General features: G+C 38.2%; 1 protein-coding gene across 3 annotated transcripts in view; it reads right to left on the reverse strand.

The window, feature by feature from the left end:
• CKAP5 (cytoskeleton associated protein 5) overlaps positions 1 to 23,176 on the reverse strand; it is a 44,248-nt gene that overhangs the window by 19,657 nt on the left and 1,415 nt on the right. For 2 of the 3 annotated variants that reach the window (XM_026035095.1, XM_026035097.1), the window contains exons 2-23: positions 18,243 to 18,334; positions 17,515 to 17,708; positions 16,209 to 16,415; positions 13,707 to 13,878; positions 12,980 to 13,112; positions 12,746 to 12,849; positions 12,265 to 12,378; positions 11,994 to 12,098; positions 9,703 to 9,792; positions 9,427 to 9,591; positions 8,750 to 8,878; positions 7,988 to 8,170; positions 6,907 to 7,020; positions 5,697 to 5,807; positions 4,460 to 4,552; positions 3,948 to 4,133; positions 3,315 to 3,409; positions 1,731 to 1,788; positions 1,524 to 1,649; positions 1,067 to 1,203; positions 718 to 892; positions 66 to 179 (exon numbers count right to left, since the gene is read on the reverse strand). In XM_026035095.1, the coding sequence (XP_025890880.1) occupies positions 66 to 179; positions 718 to 892; positions 1,067 to 1,203; positions 1,524 to 1,649; positions 1,731 to 1,788; positions 3,315 to 3,409; positions 3,948 to 4,133; positions 4,460 to 4,552; positions 5,697 to 5,807; positions 6,907 to 7,020; positions 7,988 to 8,170; positions 8,750 to 8,878; positions 9,427 to 9,591; positions 9,703 to 9,792; positions 11,994 to 12,098; positions 12,265 to 12,378; positions 12,746 to 12,849; positions 12,980 to 13,112; positions 13,707 to 13,878; positions 16,209 to 16,415; positions 17,515 to 17,708; positions 18,243 to 18,299 (2,862 nt within the window). In that variant the 5' untranslated portion in view covers positions 18,300 to 18,334. Of the gene's footprint in view, positions 1 to 65; positions 180 to 717; positions 893 to 1,066; positions 1,204 to 1,523; positions 1,650 to 1,730; positions 1,789 to 3,314; positions 3,410 to 3,947; positions 4,134 to 4,459; positions 4,553 to 5,696; positions 5,808 to 6,906; positions 7,021 to 7,987; positions 8,171 to 8,749; positions 8,879 to 9,426; positions 9,592 to 9,702; positions 9,793 to 11,993; positions 12,099 to 12,264; positions 12,379 to 12,745; positions 12,850 to 12,979; positions 13,113 to 13,706; positions 13,879 to 16,208; positions 16,416 to 17,514; positions 17,709 to 18,242; positions 18,335 to 23,148; positions 23,168 to 23,176 lie in introns of those variants that run through there. The other variant, XM_026035096.1, reaches the window with a different exon arrangement.

Here is a 23,176-nt window from a genome sequence, read left to right on the forward strand (position 1 = left end):
AATCACAAGCAGTATCAGTTATCCTCAGGCACAGCTCAGACAGCAAACTGCCAAAAGGAACCTACCTTACTATCCCCAAGGACTGTGATGATGGGGATACCCAGATTTTTCACATGCTGTTTGATATTTGGGCCCATTGCTGTTGCTAGCTGCTGGAGAATGCTCAGTGTTTGTTGCACCTACACATAAATAAAAAGTTTTGCATAAACTACTGTTAAAAATGACACGCTCAAAGCTCCAAGTCACTTGGGAAAGAACACTACTATGTTTAGGTTTTTACTTTATAATGCCTGCTCAGTTATGCCTATTTCAGACCTTAATTTCATCACACAAGCAATTTTTATGTCAAAAATGAATTCAAATTAAGGTCAAGTAAAAATATTTTCTAAAAAGGACACGTCACTCACCACAAGCAGAGCAATTATTCAAGCTCGGGGAGGGGAGGAGTGCTTTTTAATATTTTGATTACATTACATTTGGAGTACAGAAGCTGACTCTACTCTTCTGTGAAAGCATTTGCACAACAACAAACTTTTATGAAAAGCAGGCAAGCATGCAGTCTGGAAACACACAGTTCACTGGCTCCAAACTGTTGATTACATGACATAGATACTTCAATTAGCAATGGATGTGAATCACACGCAAGATTCAGAACTCCGAAATTTCTTATCTTCAGTTCTAGACTGAGTTACTGGAACAGGACTTTGAGGAACATACCAAGATTTTATTGGAGTCATTGAGACGACTCTTCAAAGCACCTGGAAGTTCCCCTATGTTTGGCTGTATGAACTTGGCATCGTTAATGATGCTTGTCACTTCATCAAGACCTTCCTTCCGGATCTTCCAGTTTTTGTCTCCGATTTTAGACACTAGTTCAGCTGTAATCTTATCTCTGTGAAAGAAAAAAAAAAAAAAAAACACAGTCCATTTTCCTAGTGTTTTGTCCTTTAGCATTTGAATCATTTTTCAATAACACTGACTTCAGGTAGAAAACGTTTATAAACATAGTTTAAGTGTTATATGCTGCGCCAGCCCTATGTCCTCAGTTTACAGAAACCAAACCTACCCAATATCTGTTCTCGGCAAGAGATCCACCACATCATTCACTACTTCCTCCTGTTCTTCTTCCTCAGCATCATCCCCACTGCCTCCGCTGTGCCTGGAAATGCCACGGGTTGGGGCAGGTGCTGTCTGCCCTTGCATCTACAAAACAGTACGAAAGTCAGAAACAGATACTTAAAATTGCTTCACTTAACACTAAAAGAGTGATACCTGCACAATATACGTAAGCTATTACTGGACAACTGACTTTAAAACATTACTTTGAAATAACTTGAACCTGTTAAAAGTCTATCACAAAAAGGGCYATTATTCATAGAGAGTTTTCACCTACTGTGGAGAATAACCTTCCAAAACTCCTTCACATAAACAACAGTTTAGACTAGAATTCTGCTACAGATTCCAGCTACTGATGTTTCCACGCAGTAAGTGACATTCCATTTCAAGAGTACTACCCTTCTTACCTTTTCAAATTCTGCATCTATCTGAGACAGAAGGGCTGGCTTCTCATCCTCAAAAAACATTCGCAAAGGAGGCCCCACATAAAGATACATGACTCCCAGCAAGGTAATGGCAGAGGTCCTTACAGCCTGTCAGAAAGACAGTAAATCACTCAGCCTTCAGATTAACGACTGGTAAAGATTCATGACTAAACTCTTAAATTTACTCACAGGATTCGTGGCAGCAAGAGCTGTCTTCACATTACTGATAAAAGCTTTGACGTTCAGTCTGGAGGGGAGAAGGAAAATAAACACAGACACTCCATGAAATGCAATACAGGAAGCACCAACATGGGAAAAAAAAAGCAATAAACAGATTCATTCCAACAACTTAAAAGCAGTAGATACTAGGACTTGCAAAATTATATCACAGGTACAGTGTAGATGGTAGCCATTTAGAAAGCTACATAAAGATGTTTGGGGGAAATCCCCTACTATAAAAACCCAAGAAACAAACGATAGTTGGTATCTAAGACTGCTAGCACTGAGGTTGAAGCTTCTTATTCTACATTACTCACACGATTGCTAGGACTCAAATCCTGAGGGGTAACTCTAATATTATATAACTGTATGATAGGTGCCTAAAATTAAAAGCCACACTTTATTAATCTTTATCAGGATCTCCCAAGAAAAAAACAAAAAACAAATAAAAAACACACAAAAACCCCACAACCCCCCCCAACACAATTTTCATCAAAATCTAATCTAAAAATACATGAAAATTACTACTGAATCTCCTGCATCACCTCAGAAATCAACGCAAGAGGAAAACATATCAGTTGCTCCTTTTCAGATTTTATGAAAGTTTTGTGTCCCTGCACAACAGAGAAAGATGAGCATAGTTCCCTATACTGGTGTCCTAGTTCCCATATTGTGTTCTAATACAACATCCACACAAGATTACAGAGACATTGGGTAGAAATAAATTTTTTCTTCTCCCTGAATTTATGTTAACATGCAAGACGCCACTGAACAGAGCTTATTTAGTAAACGTTAACATGACCATCCAATTATCATCATCAAAGCAATTCTAACAGGCACACTAACAGCCCAAGTAGTCAGATGAATTAGTATTTAAAGACTTGACAGTTCAGAAGTGTTATCCTCATGGGTAAGCCATACATTAGTGCATCACATTGGCTTAACTGTAGTTAAGAGACTATTGCTTCGGAGAGGGAAAAAAAAGAAATATCRTGGAATATTATCCCGGTTCTATGGAGTCCATTTCTTTTCCTCACGCCAGATGCAACAGTAGTTACTTCGTTAGCTAAGACATCACCTTACCAGTATCAAAAAAACTCYCCCTAGGAGAGCAATAAGCCTGCTGGTATATGCTTTTCCAGATTATTTTACTTCTTTTATGAAAATATAGTGATTCACCAGGGTGCAAATGTCTCCAAGTAGAATGAAAATAAGTGGTGTAATACTAAGATTATTTGTTCATCACACTCCTGTTACATATGAAGTATAATGCTCTCTCAGAGAAAGCATGGCGATGAGTAAAATACCCAACAGTAGTGTAATAACAGATACAGAATCCTACAGCTAGTGTCACTTACTTTGTTTACATGTTAACAGTTAGAACACCTCTAAGAGCTGACATGAGAGTTCAGGCAGAAAAGTTCACATACATTTGCAGTCACCCCAGTCACCCTCTCCAGGATCAATTTAACACAACAGAAGAACAGGTTCTGTCCCCCAAGTAAGAGAAACTTGCATGAAAATATTTCTAAACAGCTTACTCAAAAGGCTTACCCAGAAAATCCAAACTCTTTAATCGCATTTGAGAGCCAGTTCAACGTTTCTGACTGATTTTTAGGATTCTTTTGAGAGAAAGCCATAGCTACAACCTGAAACACAAGAGAATAAACTGTGATTTTTCCCCAGCAGAGTAGATGACAAAGCACTATAACAGAGAAATGAAAATACCGGCTCAGGCAGGACACTGCAGTCAAACACAGACAGATGGGCCAATAAGCAAGGAAAAGGGTTATGCAAGGGTACCAATAAAATTCACTTTGATCGCAATGTACCAAAAGGCAGGCAGATACAGCAGTATCACAGAGGTTTATCTACTTTGGCACTATTTTAGAAAGCCACTTGACAGTTCTACTGTCAAGGAAATACTCCTTATTTCCTCTTTTGGAATAACTTGTATTTAACTTCTACCTCAAGAGATATCTTAAGAGCAGACAAATCTGCTTAAGAGCAGACAAATCTTCTTTAGTTAACACTGAAAACTAGAGGTTGAGGATTTATTTCTCAGACTCAAGAAACAACCTGAATAATATTTCTTTCTTCTAAATTCTAAAGAATTCTTCTAAATTCATTCATTCTCAAGAATGAATGTCTTTCTTTACTGGAAGAATATTGCTTCCATTTACTCACTTGTTCAGCAGTCCATGGCAACTGACATGCCTCTGCTATTGCTGTCATGGCTTCTTTTGCATTGCTCCCACATTTCACATCACCAACTTTGTCTACAAGACCATCCAGCACAATCTGTGCTGATGTTTTGGAGAAGTTTCCTTTCTGTGCTATCAAGGCAACTATATGAAGTTTCATCTGCATAACCTGGAAGAAACAAGTCACGTTTGATGTTTGTTAAGTAACGTCAGAAACAACAAGGAAGATATTCATGTTTTAGTATATTTTGATATRTGTGTATATATACATATACATATATGTGTATATATACATATATTTTAATTTAAATGGCATCATCTTAAGTTTCAGCTCTAAACAGAAATGAACTTATCCTGTAATTGACTACAGGCAAAACTATGGTCACTGTGCTAAGACTGCTGGCAGTGATACATGTGCAACTACGGTTTTCTCAGCTGAAAAAACAACTTAAGTAACAAAAACAGACTGTTAGTTACTGAAGGATAATGTACTACCTGAAAATTGGTTTCCTTCCAACCAGGTTTCTTGGCAAGCATTCTTACTAGAGCCTGGCAAGGCATTTCACTTCTCTCCATCAGTTCTACAGCCTTAAGAATAAACATTAAGTTAGCCAGTAGATCACAAGCTGCACAAAGTAAAACAAAACACTCCATCAAGCACGTGTAAGTTACCTCAGCAGTCCTGTAGGTATATTTTTAATGTAGAACAATTTAGACCCATAACCACACAGAAAAACTGAGGGCACTATATCTGAAGAACCTTGTTACAAAACACCCCACTTCTACTCTTTTTATTATTTTTAATTATCTCATTTTACAGATACTCAGCCAACATTTAAGGAAAGCCATTCATATCGCTACAATCCGTTCATTAAGAAGTGTGCTTTCAAGCAACCATTGCTTTCACATGGCAATGCTGATTACATAAAACTGTTTTATTAATCTGTGTTATGTTAAACACCTTAATTCAGGTGATGTCCAGGCTTAGACTTTCACATTCCAAAAATAAATAAATAGAATGAATTCTCTTGAAATCATAGCATCTTCACATTTGAGCAAAGCCATTTTGGCTTCTGCATCAGCATTTCAGTTTAGTCAGGCACAGTTTCAGAAATATTGTTTCAATTAGCTGCCTTTTTTTCAATTAAAGATTAATACTCAACAGCAACTATAAGGCAATGTTCTGAACTATCTGTACATCTAGAGTTGATGCATTTTTCAACGTGAACTCACAAGAGGTCTTATGAGGAAAAAAAGACAGGCTCAACATTACAGCTGCTTGTGATTCATGATGTTCAATTTGTGAAACAAGATGCACTAACACTGAAGCATTTATTACCAGCTGTGAAGATGGGCATCTTATCAACCAGAAGTGATATTTTAGTTATGAAATATCTATCAAAGGCTGCCAACATAGAACCAGCACGATGCTGCTTACAAGTGTTTATGAAAGTTCATTTAAAAAAAACAAAAAACCCCAAAACATAGAACTATCTACATTAAATCAAAAGACTGATTCCATTGTCTTCATGCAATAATATTGTTTAGGGTTTAAGCCACATTAGCCATGTTTAATTTGCAAGAATTGTTTAATTCTATCAAAGTTTTTTACTGTCCTACCACTGTATCAGCATGGCTATTAAAAGAACTATCAGTCTTAAGAAGATGAGAAAAATGTTACCTAACTTTTTCACCCCTCCAAATYTCTTCCTACCCAGTACAATAAACTTACCTTCTGAAACTCCTCCATGCAGGCAAGCCTCTCTTTCCAGTTACCACTGTCCAACTGCTGGATGCAAGAAGCTGGGAGAACAGCAGCAGCTTTTTCTTCACACACTTCTATCTRCAGACAGATCAGAACAAGGTTAACACCTCACAGGTTCCCTTGGACAGACACAGCAGTTTTAAGGACAAATAAGTGAGGCAGTGACTCTTTCCTCTGGTACACTTATAAAACAAAAGCAAGTCCAAAGGATGAAGAGTTTTGTGCTGCAAGTTGAAAGTTTTTAGATTATTTTATAAAATTTGAGAAGATTCTACCAATAAATGATGCAAAGGCACATTGCACCAGAAATTCTTATCAAAAAAGTAAAACCATTTACATTATACATACAGTCCATAATAAAAACTGGGCAGCCACTATCAATGTTTAAAATTAAACAAACCTAAACTCAGATTTGTAGGACAATTTTGTGTTTTATGTATGAAAATAATTCATAACCATCAGATTTGCATAAAGTTTATATGAAAAAATTGCAGTAATGAATCCAGTGGCTGGTAAGGAAGCCATGTCTTGTCCCTATATTCTGCATTCATTTAGAAGAAATGAAGAATTCAAATTGTTCTGGTACATGAATCATTACAAAAGCTTCCCTTGTTTTACTAGTGTCTGTATCGTCCTTGGGGACTGAATATTCACTCTCCACTGCCTACAGATATGAATACACTCCATTTAGTATCTAGTATATACTACGAGTTACTTYAAATATAATCAGTAATCCAAAACATTTACAGATAGGCCTAGCAAGGGGACAGTCCAAATTTGAACTTTTTTGTGACTGTTTGATCCACAGATAGCGTCGCTTACTTGGCTCCACAACCACAAGGGTGCAGGAAAAAGGCAGAAATCTACAATGTCTAATCCATTATCATATGACAGACATATGGCTCAACTAAGATGCACAATTCAAATGCTTTTAAGTGTAATAACCTGAAGAGCATGGGAGAAGCTCAAACTAGTTCATTCACTTACTAATGTATTCTACTTTAAATTTCAAAGTAAACTCCACAATACTGTATTTTCAGGCTTTTACCAGCTGACACTCACAGCAAATCATGCATTCTGAACTACTAAGCRAGTGAATGAGAAGATTTATAATAGCTCAATAACTGCTAAACTACAACTGGTTTTATGCATATACTGTAAATACCCAAACACTTACTGAGAGCTCCGATTCAAATATCTCTTTTGTCTCAGGACCCTTCTTGCCTTTAGCCCCAGCACCTCCCATGCCAGCAGCTGCAGCTGGTTTGCCTTTCTTAGGAGGGCCCCCAGACTGGAAAGGAAACAGACAAGTTAGCCAGGAGCAAACAGGCCTGTAATTTCGCCAGGTATCAAAAGAACTGKTATTTTTTCCACATTTCCACATTACAGTAGCCAGAGATACATTTGGGAGACTTATCTCCCTAGTACCATAGCTACTACAGGCAAAATACTCATCTTCTGCAATGCCTTAACTCATAATTTGCTTTCTGACTACCATATCATAGAAGTCAGGTACAATAACAGGAAAAGCAGGACAAAGATGAAAAGGGAAGATGTGCACGTGTTTAAGAAAGGTAAGGACATAAGCTGATTCATGCAATTTCGTTTAGATACTGACTGCATATTAAACTTCTGACTCGTAGCCTGCAAAGAGATTCCAGAGTATCAGTTAATTGTGAAAGTTATGATCTAATCTACTACACAGTTCCAGGTTTATTACAGCTATTTTCTCCAGCCAGGTTAAAAACAGAGCATTACAAAGACCATCTATAATACTGCCTAGAGTTTTTCTTCTTTTTTTTTTTTTAATTTAAGCAATTATTTTAAAATAATATGAGCTAGTGGATTAAGCAAATTTGTAGCTAACAAATAGCACCGCAGAAAATACTCAACATGTATGTAGTGGTCTTGCTATTTAAAAGAGAAAAAAAGAGGCAAAGTTCACTCAAATACTACTTTATCATTAAAGGGCTATGAGTATACCTAAGGTTCCTCTGAACTTCTCCAACAGTCTACCAGCATTTGAGTATCAAAACTTGGTATTAAGCAGAAGCAACAAAACAATTCTTGTCATCTAAACTTRTCTCCTCAAATGCTTTCTGAGAAAGTCCCAGGTTTTTGCTGGGCTCATCTACTACTACAGAAGAACAAACAGTGATTTCTGGATAGGAGGACGTTCAACAGATCAATTTTGATCTTTCACAAGTAACTATTCTTCGCAATCATTTATCAGGCAATATCTTGACAATCACTCTTACCTTTGCAGCAGGTGCTTTTTTCACTGGCCCTGGTTTGGCTACTGCATCTTTTGTTTCTTTGTCTCCAGCAGCTCCTGACAGAACAGGGGCCTTTCCAGCAGCAGCTTTGCTTTCCTTTTTATCAGCTGTTCCTCCTGTCTTTTTACCATAAACCAGCTCCACCTTTTCAGCGCATTCTTTAATCTGACAAAGAAGAGTTGGGGGGCAGAGGGAGAGGAAGAACAGCTAATTTTAGCTACCACAACCAGGTGTATACATAATAACGTTTCAACAGAAGTTCAAGTTTTAATATTCCAGAGAAAAGTAAAGTTGTTCAGCTGACAAAATTTTATCCCCGTATTACTTCCAGTAGTAGCAAGCCAATGATATTAGCCGTCAATGTATTTCTATAATCCTTTTCCTTCTTTAAATTCAAGTACATTTACACACAGARAAAGCATYAAAACAGTCYCCCCCTCTATGTTTAAGATAWCTGTGGATGTCTAAAGAGCAATTAYTAGCACGTTAGCATCATCCAGTAGTACACAAACATGAAAAATRAGTTTTGGCAAAGCAAGTCTTAAATATCAAATCTTATCTCATAATACAGGATTCGACAACGTGGTTGTAATCCCAATTCCTATAAGTTTTGCTTAACATAGAGGAATAATATGGTATCTGTATGGGGGGAAATGGGAGGCATCACTTAAAAAAATAGAGCCTTGAAGACAAACAGACACCTCACATTGGTCTGCAGTATTAAAATCACTTTAGCAAACTTACTCGATCAAGTTTTAGTTTGTCTACATCTGCTAGAAAAGGGTTCACAGCTTTCTCTCCAGCCACTTTCAAGGCTGTGCCTAATGCTTCAAACCCAGCATCTCTTACTTCAGGGGCAGAGTCATTGATATGCTGCAGAGAGAGACAAGTTGCATGACACAATTTGCAGCTCACATTTGGTTGAGATTTTAAAACAATTTTCACTACACAGATCTTTTGCTCACTTTAAATCTATAGCTATTACAAAATAATCCAGAGCATTCCACTACAGAAAGAAAAAGTCTTTTTCCCCCACATCTATTCTCCTTCACATTTCGTAGAATCAATCACACCTGTTTTCTAGATATAGTCATTTTCGCATATTTAGATCTTTCATAGGGTAAAGAAAAAAAGGAATAAGAAATGGATAATTATAATATCATGGAAATTTACTTGAAGTTCTTCAATAATTTTCAGAATTCTTCTTTTTAAGCCATAAAAATGTCCAATAAAAAGCAAATGGTTATTTTGTAATCAAAGTAGTAAGCATTACTATGGCTTAAAACGATAAAGGCTCTAACGCACTTGCAGTTCATAAGAACAATGGTGGCCAATAAGGTTGGCCAGGAGCATCTGTCCAATGTTTTGTAACAGTACTGCCTATAAGTTGGCACAAGAAATTACCAACCCTCCTACTTTACCTTGAGAAGTGCAGCGCAGAAGGGTTTTAATAGGCTTTTTGGCAGAGTAGAGGGTGTGCAGTGACGGAAGCTTCTTGCAATGAAAAGGGATGTTTGCTGCTTAATTGTTGGGTTCTTGTTGTCCATCACTGCTAACACATCTTCACTTATATTCTGCAGTGTGGTCTGCAATGTTGGATAAAGAATTTATTAGTTTTGGTAAAGAAAAGGAACAAGAGATCAAAATTAGAGGCCAGCTCTGAGACACTGGAAAAACACTGTCGCTTTCTTACTTACGGTAAGAAATATTGCATCTATGGCCTCCTGCAGTGCCTGCACCACCTGAGGCTTCTTCTCTTTGAACTTCTCTAAGATCGTTGGTACAACCTACAAAGAGGCAAGGAAACAAATGGGCAAGGGGATTATCCAATCATTCTTCACTAATATAACTGGAAAACTTAGTGGCTTGTTCCCTGATACTGTATAAAAAATAATCCAAACATCTCTTCTGCTCCCTATAGAAGGCACAGCAGCAAYATGAGGTAGCCCCATTATTGCCACTCTATTAACAAACAGACTTTTTAAGCAACTTCACAGTAAAGTTCATCAAAAGCCAGAAATGCACATCATTATAGATGAATACTCTGGATCTACCAGTCTGAAAGAAAAAAATAGAATGGAAATTAGATAACTCCACAGCAGGGCGCTATGCGCTTGTACAGGATACAAGGACATACATAACCTGCTCCCTCCTTCCCAGCTTCCTGACAAAATTAAGATTTAAGGCTCAGGTTGTAAAGAACCTGAATCTTTCTTAGGACAATATCAATTTGGAAAAGCCTCCCAACACGACCCTATGCCATGCTGAAATTTCATAGAAATCTGTACTCAATATAGCTGCTCAGTCAGCCACCACTGTAAGAGATCTGCTGACATTCTCAGACACACCAATAAACTGAGTAGCTCCAGCCAACTACACTCACTATAGCCTATGTGCTCAGTAGTATTGTGATTAAAAAAGTCAAATAAGTATTGAAACATTGAAGATGCTGTAAACATAGCAGAGTCCATAATATAGAAGCTGTCAGATTCYTTACAGAAGTGCTAAACTCTTACACAATGTAAAATTTAACATCTAGAGATAACATTTTCTACTCCCAAGCTGACTATGCAATCTCAACTCACTGTGAGAAACAGTGAYTTCTGCTCAGCCTATAACCTTTGCAAAGCCAGAGTTTGCAAATTATCTTTTACAGAGCCTTTAGCACTCCAAAAACTTCAACTAATACAAAATCTAACACCACAGATCTGCATACATGCTACTGCAGTCAAAACTGAATTCCTTCACCTTCATATATATTAAAAAAAAAATTTTATATATATATATATGAAGAGCTGTCGTGTAATGGTATATACGGTCATAAAATTGTTAATCCTGTATTTAACTCTGACATACTTTAAACCACACACAACAATACTAGAAATAGCGTTCTTTTATGACTACTTCAAATGACTGTTCATGAGAGGAGTCTACAACTGGCTCCACAACACATAAAAACTTGACTGGCAAAACMAACACTGCCAAACAAAGCTGCCATGACAGTTCAAAAACAACSAACCGTCTCCGTCTGCTCAGCAGCCACGGAGCTGCACTGCTCTTCCAGAAGCTCAGCTACTTCAATACTAATTCTGTAGCTATGAGTTAACCTTTAAAACAAATCCAGTGTAAACAGATGCAATAATGCTTCTTATGACTACAGCCAGTTTTCAAATGAAAGAAACTTTGTCCAACTGCTGTTCAATCAAAATTCAGTAGACGCGAATGTTTCTGAAGTAGTGAGATTTGGTACCTTTCCAACTTGTTATAAAATACAATGCAACACAGCCATGCACATCAGCACACTCTGCCTCCAAGCTCTACCTCCAGCTCCTTCTTGTTTATCACCAAAAAAGAGTCAGACAGCCTAAAGAGCACAGCAAGAGGGAGCCTGAGAAACAAAGGAGATAACTAGAATTAACTAAAAGCTTCCCTTTGTTTCCTCTTTTCCAAAGATCCCTTTCTGTTCATATTCTATCATACTAGCCATTGTTGACAAGAGAATATGGAAGGATAATGCAGAAAATTTGAAATTAGAACACTTTGGTACTGAAAATGTCAATAGTTCAGCTATTGAAAGCAGCCCAAAAAAAAAAAGAAGAAAGAAACCACAGAACTGCTAAGCAGAATTCAGACTCAGAAGCTATTTTATCCCTGTGGGCTACAAATGCATTTCTGTGGGAGCATCTCCAGAATGAGGCAATAAATAATGTGCATTTCGTAGCAGAGTAATTCAGAGTTATCTTTGTACAAGTATTGCAGTAGTAAGTTTCATGTCACTGAATGTGATCAAACAGCACACAAACAAGGGCCTTTAACCTTAAGGCTGTAAGAGATCTTGGCAAATACTTCATAGCTTACTCCATTAAGGAGTAGGTAACAATATAATGACTACCTTTAATACCAAGGCCTGATAGTTGAAAAATAAAAACCAGGGTCTCTACTCGTATCTATCATCAAGGAAAAACAGAAAGTACATCCGCTCACTTACATGTCCTGCATATTGTCCAAATTTCTTTCGGAGGCCAGTAGCTAGTCCAGCAAGGCATTTGGCAGCCAAAGCAACTAACATAACATTTGTATCCTTCCCAACAACCTGCAGAGAATAAAGCCACGATAGAGAATGAAGAGTCAAGTTTCAGAGGCTTGGAAAAACTTCTTAATATAGTTAACTTATCTGTGGTCTATTATTTCCAGATTATTATCTGGACTAAAACTTTTATATAAATGAACTACAAGATAAAACTTTTTTTCTTAATTACCTTTTTGAGAACTTTCACCAAGTCTGCATAGTCTCCTGCTTCCAATTTAGGATTTTTCACCAGCATTTCAACAGCTTCTAGAGCTTCTTTTCTCTCTTGCCATTTTTTTGCTTCCTGCAGAGCAGATTTACATTAACTTATAAATGCAAGTAATTTTTGACAAGCACACGTACTACAAACAATAAACTTCAAAGCTCTWTTCTGTCCCAAGAAAGTCTTCCTGTAGTTTAATATCAGCATTTGCAATGCAATGTGTAACAATATGCCTTGCCCAAGACATATCCTCAGCATCTTAAAATTATAGCTTTATTTGCTGGCAAATCTAATTTTGTGATCTTTTTATGATTACATTCATTTTGCCTCCACTGATCTGTTATTATCCGTGTAGCAGTAGAGCTTACGTTGCGGAATACAAGCCAGCCTCAGAAGTCATTAGCTCCACATGCCAAGGGATTAATTGGCAGCATAAGTTTATACTCACAATTTTGTCATAGAAGTCTTTGGGAAGCTTGGAAAGAATTTCTACAGCTTCAAGCAATTCATAGGCATCTACTTGCGGCACAGCCTCATCCCCCTCATCACCTCCTGCAATCAGGAAAGAGGTAAACATAAGCAGCGTGACTTGCGTAAAAATAACAATAAAGTAATGTACTACCTCACAAATCATACACCAGTGCTGTATTTTCCAAAGGAGTGGAAAGATAAAACAAACTACCTCCATCTGCATCTTCTCCGACTGCCTGCTGCTGCTCAAACTTCGCTTTCAACTCCTGTTGGGAACGCAAGAATCTGGTCTGCTTAGGAGCAGCTGATGGCAGTTTGACCCATTCTTCCTCTAGCTCTTTCAGCTGCCAAGGGAAATGAATCACCATATCAGATACATTTTGCACATATTCCAGACAAGCAAATCTTCATAGAAAGAAAAGGAATTTTCCCATCTGAAAGACTCAATAACACTATATTTAGGGTCACTTAAAATACTGCTCTGTAATATCATCCATCCTGCCACCCGGGTGACCATGTTCACTGTTCAGATACTCACATATCAACATACTCACAACTMTATTAACATTATGTGAAGACACTTGGCTGTTTAATGTTATGTTTTACTTGACAAATACAAAGCATTTGCACAAAAGTAAACTACAGATATTGTCACAATATTGTGTGTCCTCTACAGAAGGTTAAAGTAAGAATGGCTGTAAAGTAAGTTCTTTGTGTTGTAGCCATGCTATTATCACAGAGCAGCACCAAGATGAAACCACTATGTTCACATGAGTTTGGTCAGACTGCCAAAGACTAGTTTTGTCATTTTTGTAACATTCATGAAAAGGTCTGACTTAAACAAGCCTAAGTGCCCACACAAGGATGAGCAAAGGCGATCGGGGATACACACAGAAGACCTCTCTTGAACATCTGTATCCAAACTTCCCTCCGCCTACCTGAACAGAATTTATATTCTGCAACGGAGGTCTCAGAGCATCCCTTATCCAACGGTAGATCTCCACAGCAAGGAGTTTGGCTTCATCTCGAACAGCCTTTTCACGAGATTCAAAAAGTTTTGGCAATACTTTAATGATTGGCTTCAGCAAGATTATTTTTGAACCAAATTCACTGAAAGTTAGAATAGACATGGAATAGAATTAGTGACTAGATAAGAAAGAGTGAATCACCAAACACCTAGTTTTATTTAAAGAGCCTACAAAATACATCTATTACACATAAGGGCTTCTCTCATACACTCAAATTATTACCACCTCCATTACTTTATGAAGCTAGTCATAGCTGTTGCAAGATTTTAAAGAATCTGACCTATAACAATTACCTTYCACATTCAGCATGAAACAAAATCAGTCCTCCAAAATTATTCCACAGCACCTAATGCAATCCGCTGCCTGAAACTGTTCCCTTGCAGGAGGAGGTAGAAAATGTCCTTAGACTGTAAATTGTATGACCCGTTTTTTTCCCTTAATCAGAATAGAATCTCCTTTGTCTATCCTTGGAGACAAACAGCATTAGTCATTTTGCCACTTGTTGGACTAGATAATTATAGTTGAGCCTGGGTCATCTTCACAGATAATGCACGTGTTGAAATATCTGCTGCTGAAAGGACATGAGAATGGAGGTCCCTAGGCTGACTACCCTTCTCCACCAGCAGATTCTTTTTGTTGTTGAATACATTTAGCTTCATTTTTTCCAATCACTGTTGAATGAGAATGCACAAGCATTCCTTTCATACAGTAAAATCTCATCAGCTCCTACAGTATTTACTACATCTCATCTACTCATCTCATAAGACATGAAATATTTCGTTTCAGAAAAAAATCCCTTCTTTGAGAATCTTAACTGACTTTTTGACTTGCATTTTTTGTGTACCCCTCCAAGCAAGCAACTCATGACAGAGCTAGTAAAAAAGACCACTCAAGAACTAACTTGTATGTTTAATTTTCTAGAAAGTTATACTGCCAGGACCGCTTCATGAAAAGCATCAACTACTCAAAACCTGCAGAAGAGGCTCAATTCTTGGAGTTAAGACAATTTAAATGCAGAATATGAATGCATGTGCAGCCTAACATTGCTATGCCTTTCAAAAAAACACGTTAGGAAAAATACTTAAGCAACATTAGGCTTCGAGTTATCTTATTATAACAATTTATAAAACAATAAGGCACAAAACTGGAAGCTTTAACAGAAGATAAAGAATATCAGAAGCCAAATGAGTTACACACTCAAGCTATCAACTAGGCTACAACACAAATAAATCTTGTCATTGAGGCAGATAAATTCAGTCAACACACAGGAAAATCCAGACAGCAACACAAGCCAAACGCTGAAGTTCAAGAGTAAGTCCAAAGGGCCTCATGAGATGAAGAAAATTGTTCTTGTCATCTCAAGTATAATACAACACTGTCCACAAAAAACAAAGAAAACTTATATCTTTTTAAATGCAGCTAGGTGATACTGAAGACYATGCAGCTTTCTATTTACAATTACTATCAAAAGGGAATTTGATTTGATAAAACAATTTAAAAGAGCTAAAATATTATTCTAAGATGTGGGGCAGTAGTTTCACTTAACAGCACTGGGTTTGTGCCATGTCTGCTTTTATTTTGAATTTTGTTACTGAAGTCTAGAACAACTAGTTAACAAGGACCATTAACACATATGCTTCTCCCAACTCACTAAAAGTTATCTAGTGTAAGATATTTTCTATCATTATGCATGGAGTTTTCACAGGAAGTAATTTTCTCCAGGAAAAAGATATTCTGGCCTTCAATATCAAAATCATCTATTTTTAGTATTTTTCATTCAACCTGCATAGGCAGCAGGTATATTTGAAGTGGGACAAGAAAARAAGCTCCAATTCCAAACTTACAACCTACTTCCAGTTTTAATTAGATTTGATTTTTAAAGAGCATTATCATCTTTTTTTTTAAACCCAGTTTTTAATAGACAATGAAAAAATGACACAGTCAGTTCTGACTTGAAACTAACTTATTGTGCAGTTAGCTTTTATTTATCTATGTGAAAAAGCCAATTGAAAAAGCCTGCATCCATAAGGAAAACTGTGAAAAACGCCAAGTTTTTCAAGTTAGCTCTACAAGTCTCAGTTTTACAAGTTGTCTATTGTCCATATTATTGTTCATATTATATTTAGTYGTCTACTTCAACATTTGAAAAGAGAAGCTCCACAGGCTAAAATAGATATGCTAAACTTGCCCTTCACCTCTGGAGGTTTTCTCAAAAAGTGATTCAGATGAGCCTTATAACAAAAGCGTCCTACACATCAATACATCCCATGATATCCCTCCATTGCTGTTGTCAAAGTATCAGCTCAGTGAAGACATGCTATTAAACAACAAAAAAATGAAGGTTTCTCAAAAGGCTTAAGCAACTGTATAGCTTTGGAGTTCGGAAAAGGGAAATAGAATTTAGAAGCTTACCTTAGTGCTTTCCTCAATGTTTCTACACATGCAACGATGATTTTGGGGTTTTTGTTGTCCAGACCCTTCAGTAATTCTTCTTGCACTGCCTCCCCTTTCTCAATTTCTATATACATTAAACAAATATCCAGACCCAGCTCTTTTGCTCTGGCTTTTGGCTGATTGAACACTTTATTTACAACTCCAGAAGCTACTTCTCCTGTTGTCCTGAAGAAAARGGAGAGTTACTTTTGACACAATTAAATTACACATTCTACTCCATTATCCACAGAGAAAAGCATATACAGGATATGAAACACTGATGAAAGCTTGGTAAGGTCTCAGCTAACAGGAATCCAATTCTATCTACATTACTGTCAAAAGTAATAGCATCTTCTAAGAGAAGACACCAATCTCTAGTTAGAAGAGTCAAGAGCTCAAAAGAGTTCTCTAGATCAACTGTTATTTAATGAGTTTCTAAAACTGGACCACACTACACAGTGACTACAAGACTTTTTTCCTCAAAGAGTATGAATATACACACACATTTCTTTGTCAACAAGTAAATGCCATTACCTGAAATTGTAGACATTACACTTAACTGACAAAGGCACATAAACTTGGCACAGTTTTATATCTATTTCAAAACTACCCATCAACTAAATTTATATTTTCCTTAAACCAAGGAGTTTGGCATTGCTATCCAACTTTTAATCTAGCATTTGTGTGTTTTAACACACATAGCTGTCTGACTTTTAACCTAGMATTTGTGAACTGATACGGCCCATACTTCTGAGGGTGAAATAAAAGTGCCTATTTCACAGGCTGGCATATAGTGAAATATATAAATAAACATTTAGGGAAGAAAGTGGCAGCTATATAAGATTCAGATAGGTTAAATTTGATACATCAACACAGAAGAAATATTACATTTCATTTCCAGTGAGATATTTATATCTGATCTACATTGACCCAGGAAGAAAATGATCCGTACATACAGACTTCAGTCAAACAAACAGGGATTCCAATTCAGACCACCTATTCCATTAACTTACTGCTTCACTTTCGGTTTCAGAAGTCTTTACTCCTGCCTTAAATAGTTTTTTGAGCGTTGCTAATGCATGGCTTTACATAAACGATTTCTGACAAGTCAACGTGCACAAGGAGACCATCTACAAGGTAAACCGAGCACTCACAAAATKCTATAGATGAGAATGTAAATTCTTCTCTCAGCGAGCACTAGAGCTGCCAGGGGCCACTGTACAATTTACCTGCAGCCATCCTCAGAGAAGAACTAAACTACTGAGAGCAAGGAAGAGTAACTTACTTCCCTGCTACATGAGCATTTTCAACATAAGCAAGTGCWGCTTCCAGTCCTTTCAGCTGAGCCACTGCATTGGAGTCCGTCACAAATTTCTTCACCAATCCAAGATACTTGGACCATTCAGGACTCTTCTCATCATCTATCTTCTGGAAGAGCTTGAGGGCTTCTTCATAGCCATTTAGCCTGGCTTTCCATAACTGGAAGCAAAAGTGAAACGTGGTTAAATGGTGTCATGGTATAGATTTAGCAAGCAAACTATTTTGCAAAGTATTTCAACCTTTGTTAGAATAGAAGTGTACTCTAGTAAGCTGGAATCTGCAAGATTTCTCTTTAGTAACTACTTAAATCATAGGAAAATAGGAGAAAATACTATTTTTCCCTCCTGTCAGGAATGGTCTGGATAGGTAGGTGTCAGACCTCCCCACTGCTCTTCCTAAGTTCCAGCACTGACAAGTAGGCATGGGGCCAGCAATAGTTTCAGCTGCAAATGAGTTATTTCTCCACATGAATGAGCACACTGATCTTTTAGCACACAACTCTAGGTCAGAGGGATTATCATGCAACTAAATTCTAGCTAGCAACTGTTATTCAATCTCTACATTGCTGAAACAGTTTCAGAGCTGTTGTACCCAGGCTGTACAATTGCCAAGATTACCTAACTTTAGCATAACTAGCAGACACAGGAATTCCACAGCTGACAGGTGAAAGTAGCCAAAACCACGATTTCCTACCTTGTGTTCACATTTCTGGTCTATGGGCAGCTTCATCCACTCACTGTCGTCCCCCATTGTACTTCAGGTTCTTTCTATGATCACAGTAATTCCTGTAGAAATATAGACAAGTTAAAACACTGGGGAGGGGGAGGAGGAAAAAAAAAGTGTGCTACTTGTAATATGCTTTTACYTAAAGAAAAGGACAGTCTGTAGCAAGTCTTGCAGTCAATGTGAAACTCACTCAAACTTGCAATTATATTAGATACGTAGTACTAAGACYAGACCACGAGTTTGTTAGCCTTGGAAGGCTACCAGAAGCCTTAACCAACTAACAAGCATTGCCAGCTGTAACATTTCAGACACTCAGTCTCAATCTATGAAAGTTTGAGTAATCCAGAATAAGGTCTGGAGAAAATAGCCTCATTTAAGCCTGGTAGAGAACTTACTATGATTAAACAGCTAAAAAGAAACAACTACCCACCAACACTAGCAAACTGACTCTTACTGACAAGTACTTTCAGGAACAGGTGTCATGAATCAGTGTCAAAAAATAATCAAGTGTAGTATAAGGACAGCCATTTTAAACAACTTTACAAACCATGCCACCGAAATGAACGCTACAGAGGATGGAACAAAACCCATTTATGCCAGCCAGCCTCCAGCCAGCCCATTTATACCCTAATTCTGGCACAGCCCACATTAGCAACCGTCAACATGAGATCAGCTTCTTACTGCACATAAAGCTATGACTCCTTACCCACTCAAGTCTCTGTAAGTCTATTTTAATACAAAAGGAATATTGAACTACAAGAGAYGGGAACTCAGGCTCAGTGCTCATCTTGGACATATTGTACAACTAATCCACTGTTTAGAGAATAACCAGAGAATAAGTTTGATGAAAGAGATCAGCACAGTGAAAAGAGCAGTAGTAATGAGGGCTCCCAACATTATTTATACAAGCAATGAAACCAATCCATAGACGAAGCAACACATTTGCACATAGGTTAGCATGCATAAGTGAGAAGCAGCAAGACAAGACTCCTAAAATATAAAGAAACAAAAAGACCCCAGAAACYCAACAGAACTGGTCAGCATACCTTTGCAGCTAAACTTTTGTGCAAGTTCATGCACATTACTGGCAGAACATTACTAACACAAATTTAGTCATGTCAGCAAGGCTGCAGACTTTAACCTGCAAAGTTTTTTACATTACATACAGTTGTTCTTTACAGAAATTCCAGAATTACAAGTTACAGTTATATATATATTCACACCAATAAAATTATATGCAAGTTCTACAGAACCACTTTCCTCAACCAGGTAGCACTACAACTATTTTGATAACACATCTATACCAGCAGTAGTCCACAACACAAAATCTGTCTTCCTCATCTGGAAAAGTTAAAACCAACACTAAGCCTCCCTCATCCCTCTGCCTTTCCCCTCCAAAACAGAAGCATTAAACTACACTGTACTTAAATAACTTTTAATTTCTATAGATCTTAATACTGTTTTCACTGCARTCGCACCAGGTTACTAATTTTCTCAGTGTCACTAATAATTTTATCATYAAAGTCAACATCAGGAAAGAACTGACTATTCATATAATGATCATTCAAGTGTTACTATATTTGTCCTGCATGATTTGCAAACAGTGATGCAGTCATTTTAACTTGCCATCAACAAACTTCGGCCCTGGTACTGATAAGCCTGATTTTTAGTTTTATGAAYCTTGCTTTGAAACTTAAGAGTAACATTCAAGCCATCACTTGCCTACAGGAAAGCATAAGGAACCAACACAAGGATGTCATTCACTCTGGAGAGACAAGGCATTAAAGCACTTGCCAGAAGCCTTCACAAACAACAAAATACTAAGTTTTGACACCAGGGTTGACACAAACCTTCTATATCCTCCTCTGTTAGAGGAAGGTCAGCAACATGCACCCCTACTTCTACAGGGAAAGATTTCCCCCACCACTTCCCCAGAGATGTGCTGCACCAAGGGTGCAGGACYGTGGCTACCATACCACAACCCTGAATTATCTCAAACACGAAAGCCACAGTGCTTTCTACCAGTGCATGCAGGTACCAGCCCACTGCTACAGAGTGTGACTCCTGTCTGTACACCTCAGTGCAGAAGATAGGAGAAAAATACCCAAGGAGGAGCTGTCGAGACTGGAATCTCCCCTCCCAGTATCAGGCTCTTGGCAAGGGCACGCGTATTTTCTCACTCATTCTTTTCAGCCTGTCAGTTTCCCTACTATTTTTAATCAGAACATCTACAATTGTTACCTCAATTATAAAACAGGTGAAGTTGCCTTCTGAACAAAATCCAGCATCTAAAAATAGCGATAAAACTGTATGCCCTCCCCATTAACCTACAAATCCCTTTAAAACTTGCAGGTTAGCTGGAAGTAATATGTGGACTGTAGCTCCCTTGTTCAATATCACTTCATTTCAGCACTGCTCAGGCCTGTCCTAATCCCAAAACCTTTTATTCTGATAAAGGCAAGATGCAGACAGTTCAATATCGTTGTTTTCCCCTTCAATTAAGTCATCCAAAGGGACCACTTCCATCTCAACTTTCTGAACCTTCAGGGAACATCCCACATTTGATACGTGTATTTTGTTGGTTTGTTTACTTCTTCACAGAAATCTCAGGCCATTATTTTTCAATATCCAATAGCAGGTAAGCTCTGCATATAATGATGCAGCTAGATTGTCTTATTATTTGGGAATTTGCAGCAATGAAGTGTTTGACCTACATAGCGTTCCCGTTATCATAACCAGCTTTACAAACTCAGGAAAAAATAATATCTTTCAGTAACAACGTTCATTTTGGCAGTAGAAAAGAAGACCTCTGAACTGACTAAATGACCAAAATAAGTTTTGAGACAGAAGCTCGTTAGCAAGGCCAATAAAACATTTACAGCTGCAAGGCAGCTGAGCAAGGCAAACTGTGCTGAAGACAAACAGTCCACAGCAGGACAAGTTCTTATATTATRAAGCAGTGAGAAAACAAGAACCATCGAGAAAAGAATAAGATGTCTTTGGAAGGATGGCTGAAYGTAAAAGCAGCAACAGCAGAAAAATATTTGCAAGGCAGCACAGACACAATAAAGGCAATATAAGTGAAAATAAGTTAAAATTCTCACTGGATATAATTAAGCTGAACAGCATCATAGTGCTGCTGTAGAAAATCCCTTTCTTACAAAAGCTAAACATTTTGTTTGGAAATACATTTATTATCCATTTGCAACACTTTACAGAGAAGTTTCAGCTTCCAGGCCATCTTTCCCCATAAAAAACAGAATGGCAAAACAAGAAACCATAAAAGCTGATAACGATAGTTCATTCTCCCTCCTAACTTCCATATTGTGAACATCACTGCTGCACAGGACAGGCATCGACCGAAAGAAAGCTTCTCTTGATATCTACTCAAAACAAAGTTCTGAGAAAGCAAGACAGGCCATTTTTAAAATTCTGAAAACTTGTTTGAAGTATTACTGAACAGCAGGGCACAGACCTGGCCAGAGCAAAGCTGCTTTAAGCATGTCAGCTAAGACTACACCTGTCATCCTTCTCTGGCAGTTCTCTGCCAGTGCAGACCAGTTTTCCCAGTAGAAAGATTACTTGTTTAATGACAGTCTTGASTCATATTTGCTCTTTGGCTCCAAGAACATGAAGTTTTCCTTTCTTTCTATTTTTGCACAGCATGCTTTCACTGTTTACCAGCTAACCTTTCTAATTTCAATTAGATACAAAATAAAACAGCTCAGAAGAAGAGCTGTTGAAACAGCTCTTCCAGCAATCATAACATAACCAAATTTTTATTTTTAGCAACATCCTAAACATTAGAATTATTTTGAAGAACATGCAAATCTAAGAGCTGTAGCCTAATCAGTACAGAGAAAATAAAAGAAAGGCTGCTCTACCAAATTCCACAGSCAAACAGAAAAACTGAAGTCCTGCTACCAATTCGGAGCTACGGACACCTGCAAAAGCAGCGAGGGGCAAGAATTTTCAGTTGGTAATAGCACGTTCATATGAAWTGCTGGCAGGCTGCAAATGTGTTTTGCGCTTCAGTCCACGGATATTTTGACAAMGAGCAAGAGGTTAAAAAATTTAATAAAAATGTACAAACAGAAGGTTGTTTGCTACTTTGAAAGGCATTAAAAACTTGCTCAAATTTTAAATCCTGTATTTTTCAATAAGAAGATACAAGATAAGCATGTTCCTGATGAAATGAAAGCTGGACCCCTTGGAATAATGAAAAGGAGACAGGAGGAATGCATGCTAAGAGAAAAAGTGCTCTGCAGGCCCTGGAGTAGGCTGCAGAATGGCTCCTCCAGCTTCAGCAGCAATGTTAATGGCATATGAGAATAAACAGCATTCAATTTTTTCTTGCCTGGTATAACACATTTGTTCCAGCCTAACTCAGTGGCATTATAACAATGCAGAAACGGTAAGTTATTTGTAAGGGGAACGATATTTAATCCCTCTGGATRTTTCAATAATGCCTTCTCTGAAAATAACTTGGGCATTGCCAGGGAAAAACAGCCTCAAAGTGAGCGACAACACAAAACAAGCTGACCTTCCGCTACAGCCAAGGAGCAAAACCGACTTCTTACTGCCTGACAAGGCCGGAGGGACGCCAGTCGCACCAGAGCAGCGGGCAGGGAGGGAGGAGGGCAGCACAGGGACAAGGYGGCGAGCACCGCCGCTGCGCTGAGGCCGGGCAGAAGGAGGGCAGATGCTGGCGGGGCAGTAAATGCCCCCGGCGCCTATGGAGCCCCGGCACGGAGGCATCACGCGCGGCCACCCACGCCCCGCCGCGCGCCACCCCCGGCCCTCCTGCTCCTCCTCGCAGGGGAAGGGCCCCGGCCCGGCTGCCCGTTCCCGGAGGCCGCGGGGCCCGCAGTACCTTCGAGAAGGCCGCGCTCCAGCCCCGC

Source organism: Nothoprocta perdicaria, unplaced genomic scaffold, assembly GCF_003342845.1.
Source record: "Nothoprocta perdicaria isolate Ctin4 unplaced genomic scaffold, notPer1 scaffold_156, whole genome shotgun sequence".
NCBI lineage: Eukaryota > Metazoa > Chordata > Aves > Tinamiformes > Tinamidae > Nothoprocta > Nothoprocta perdicaria.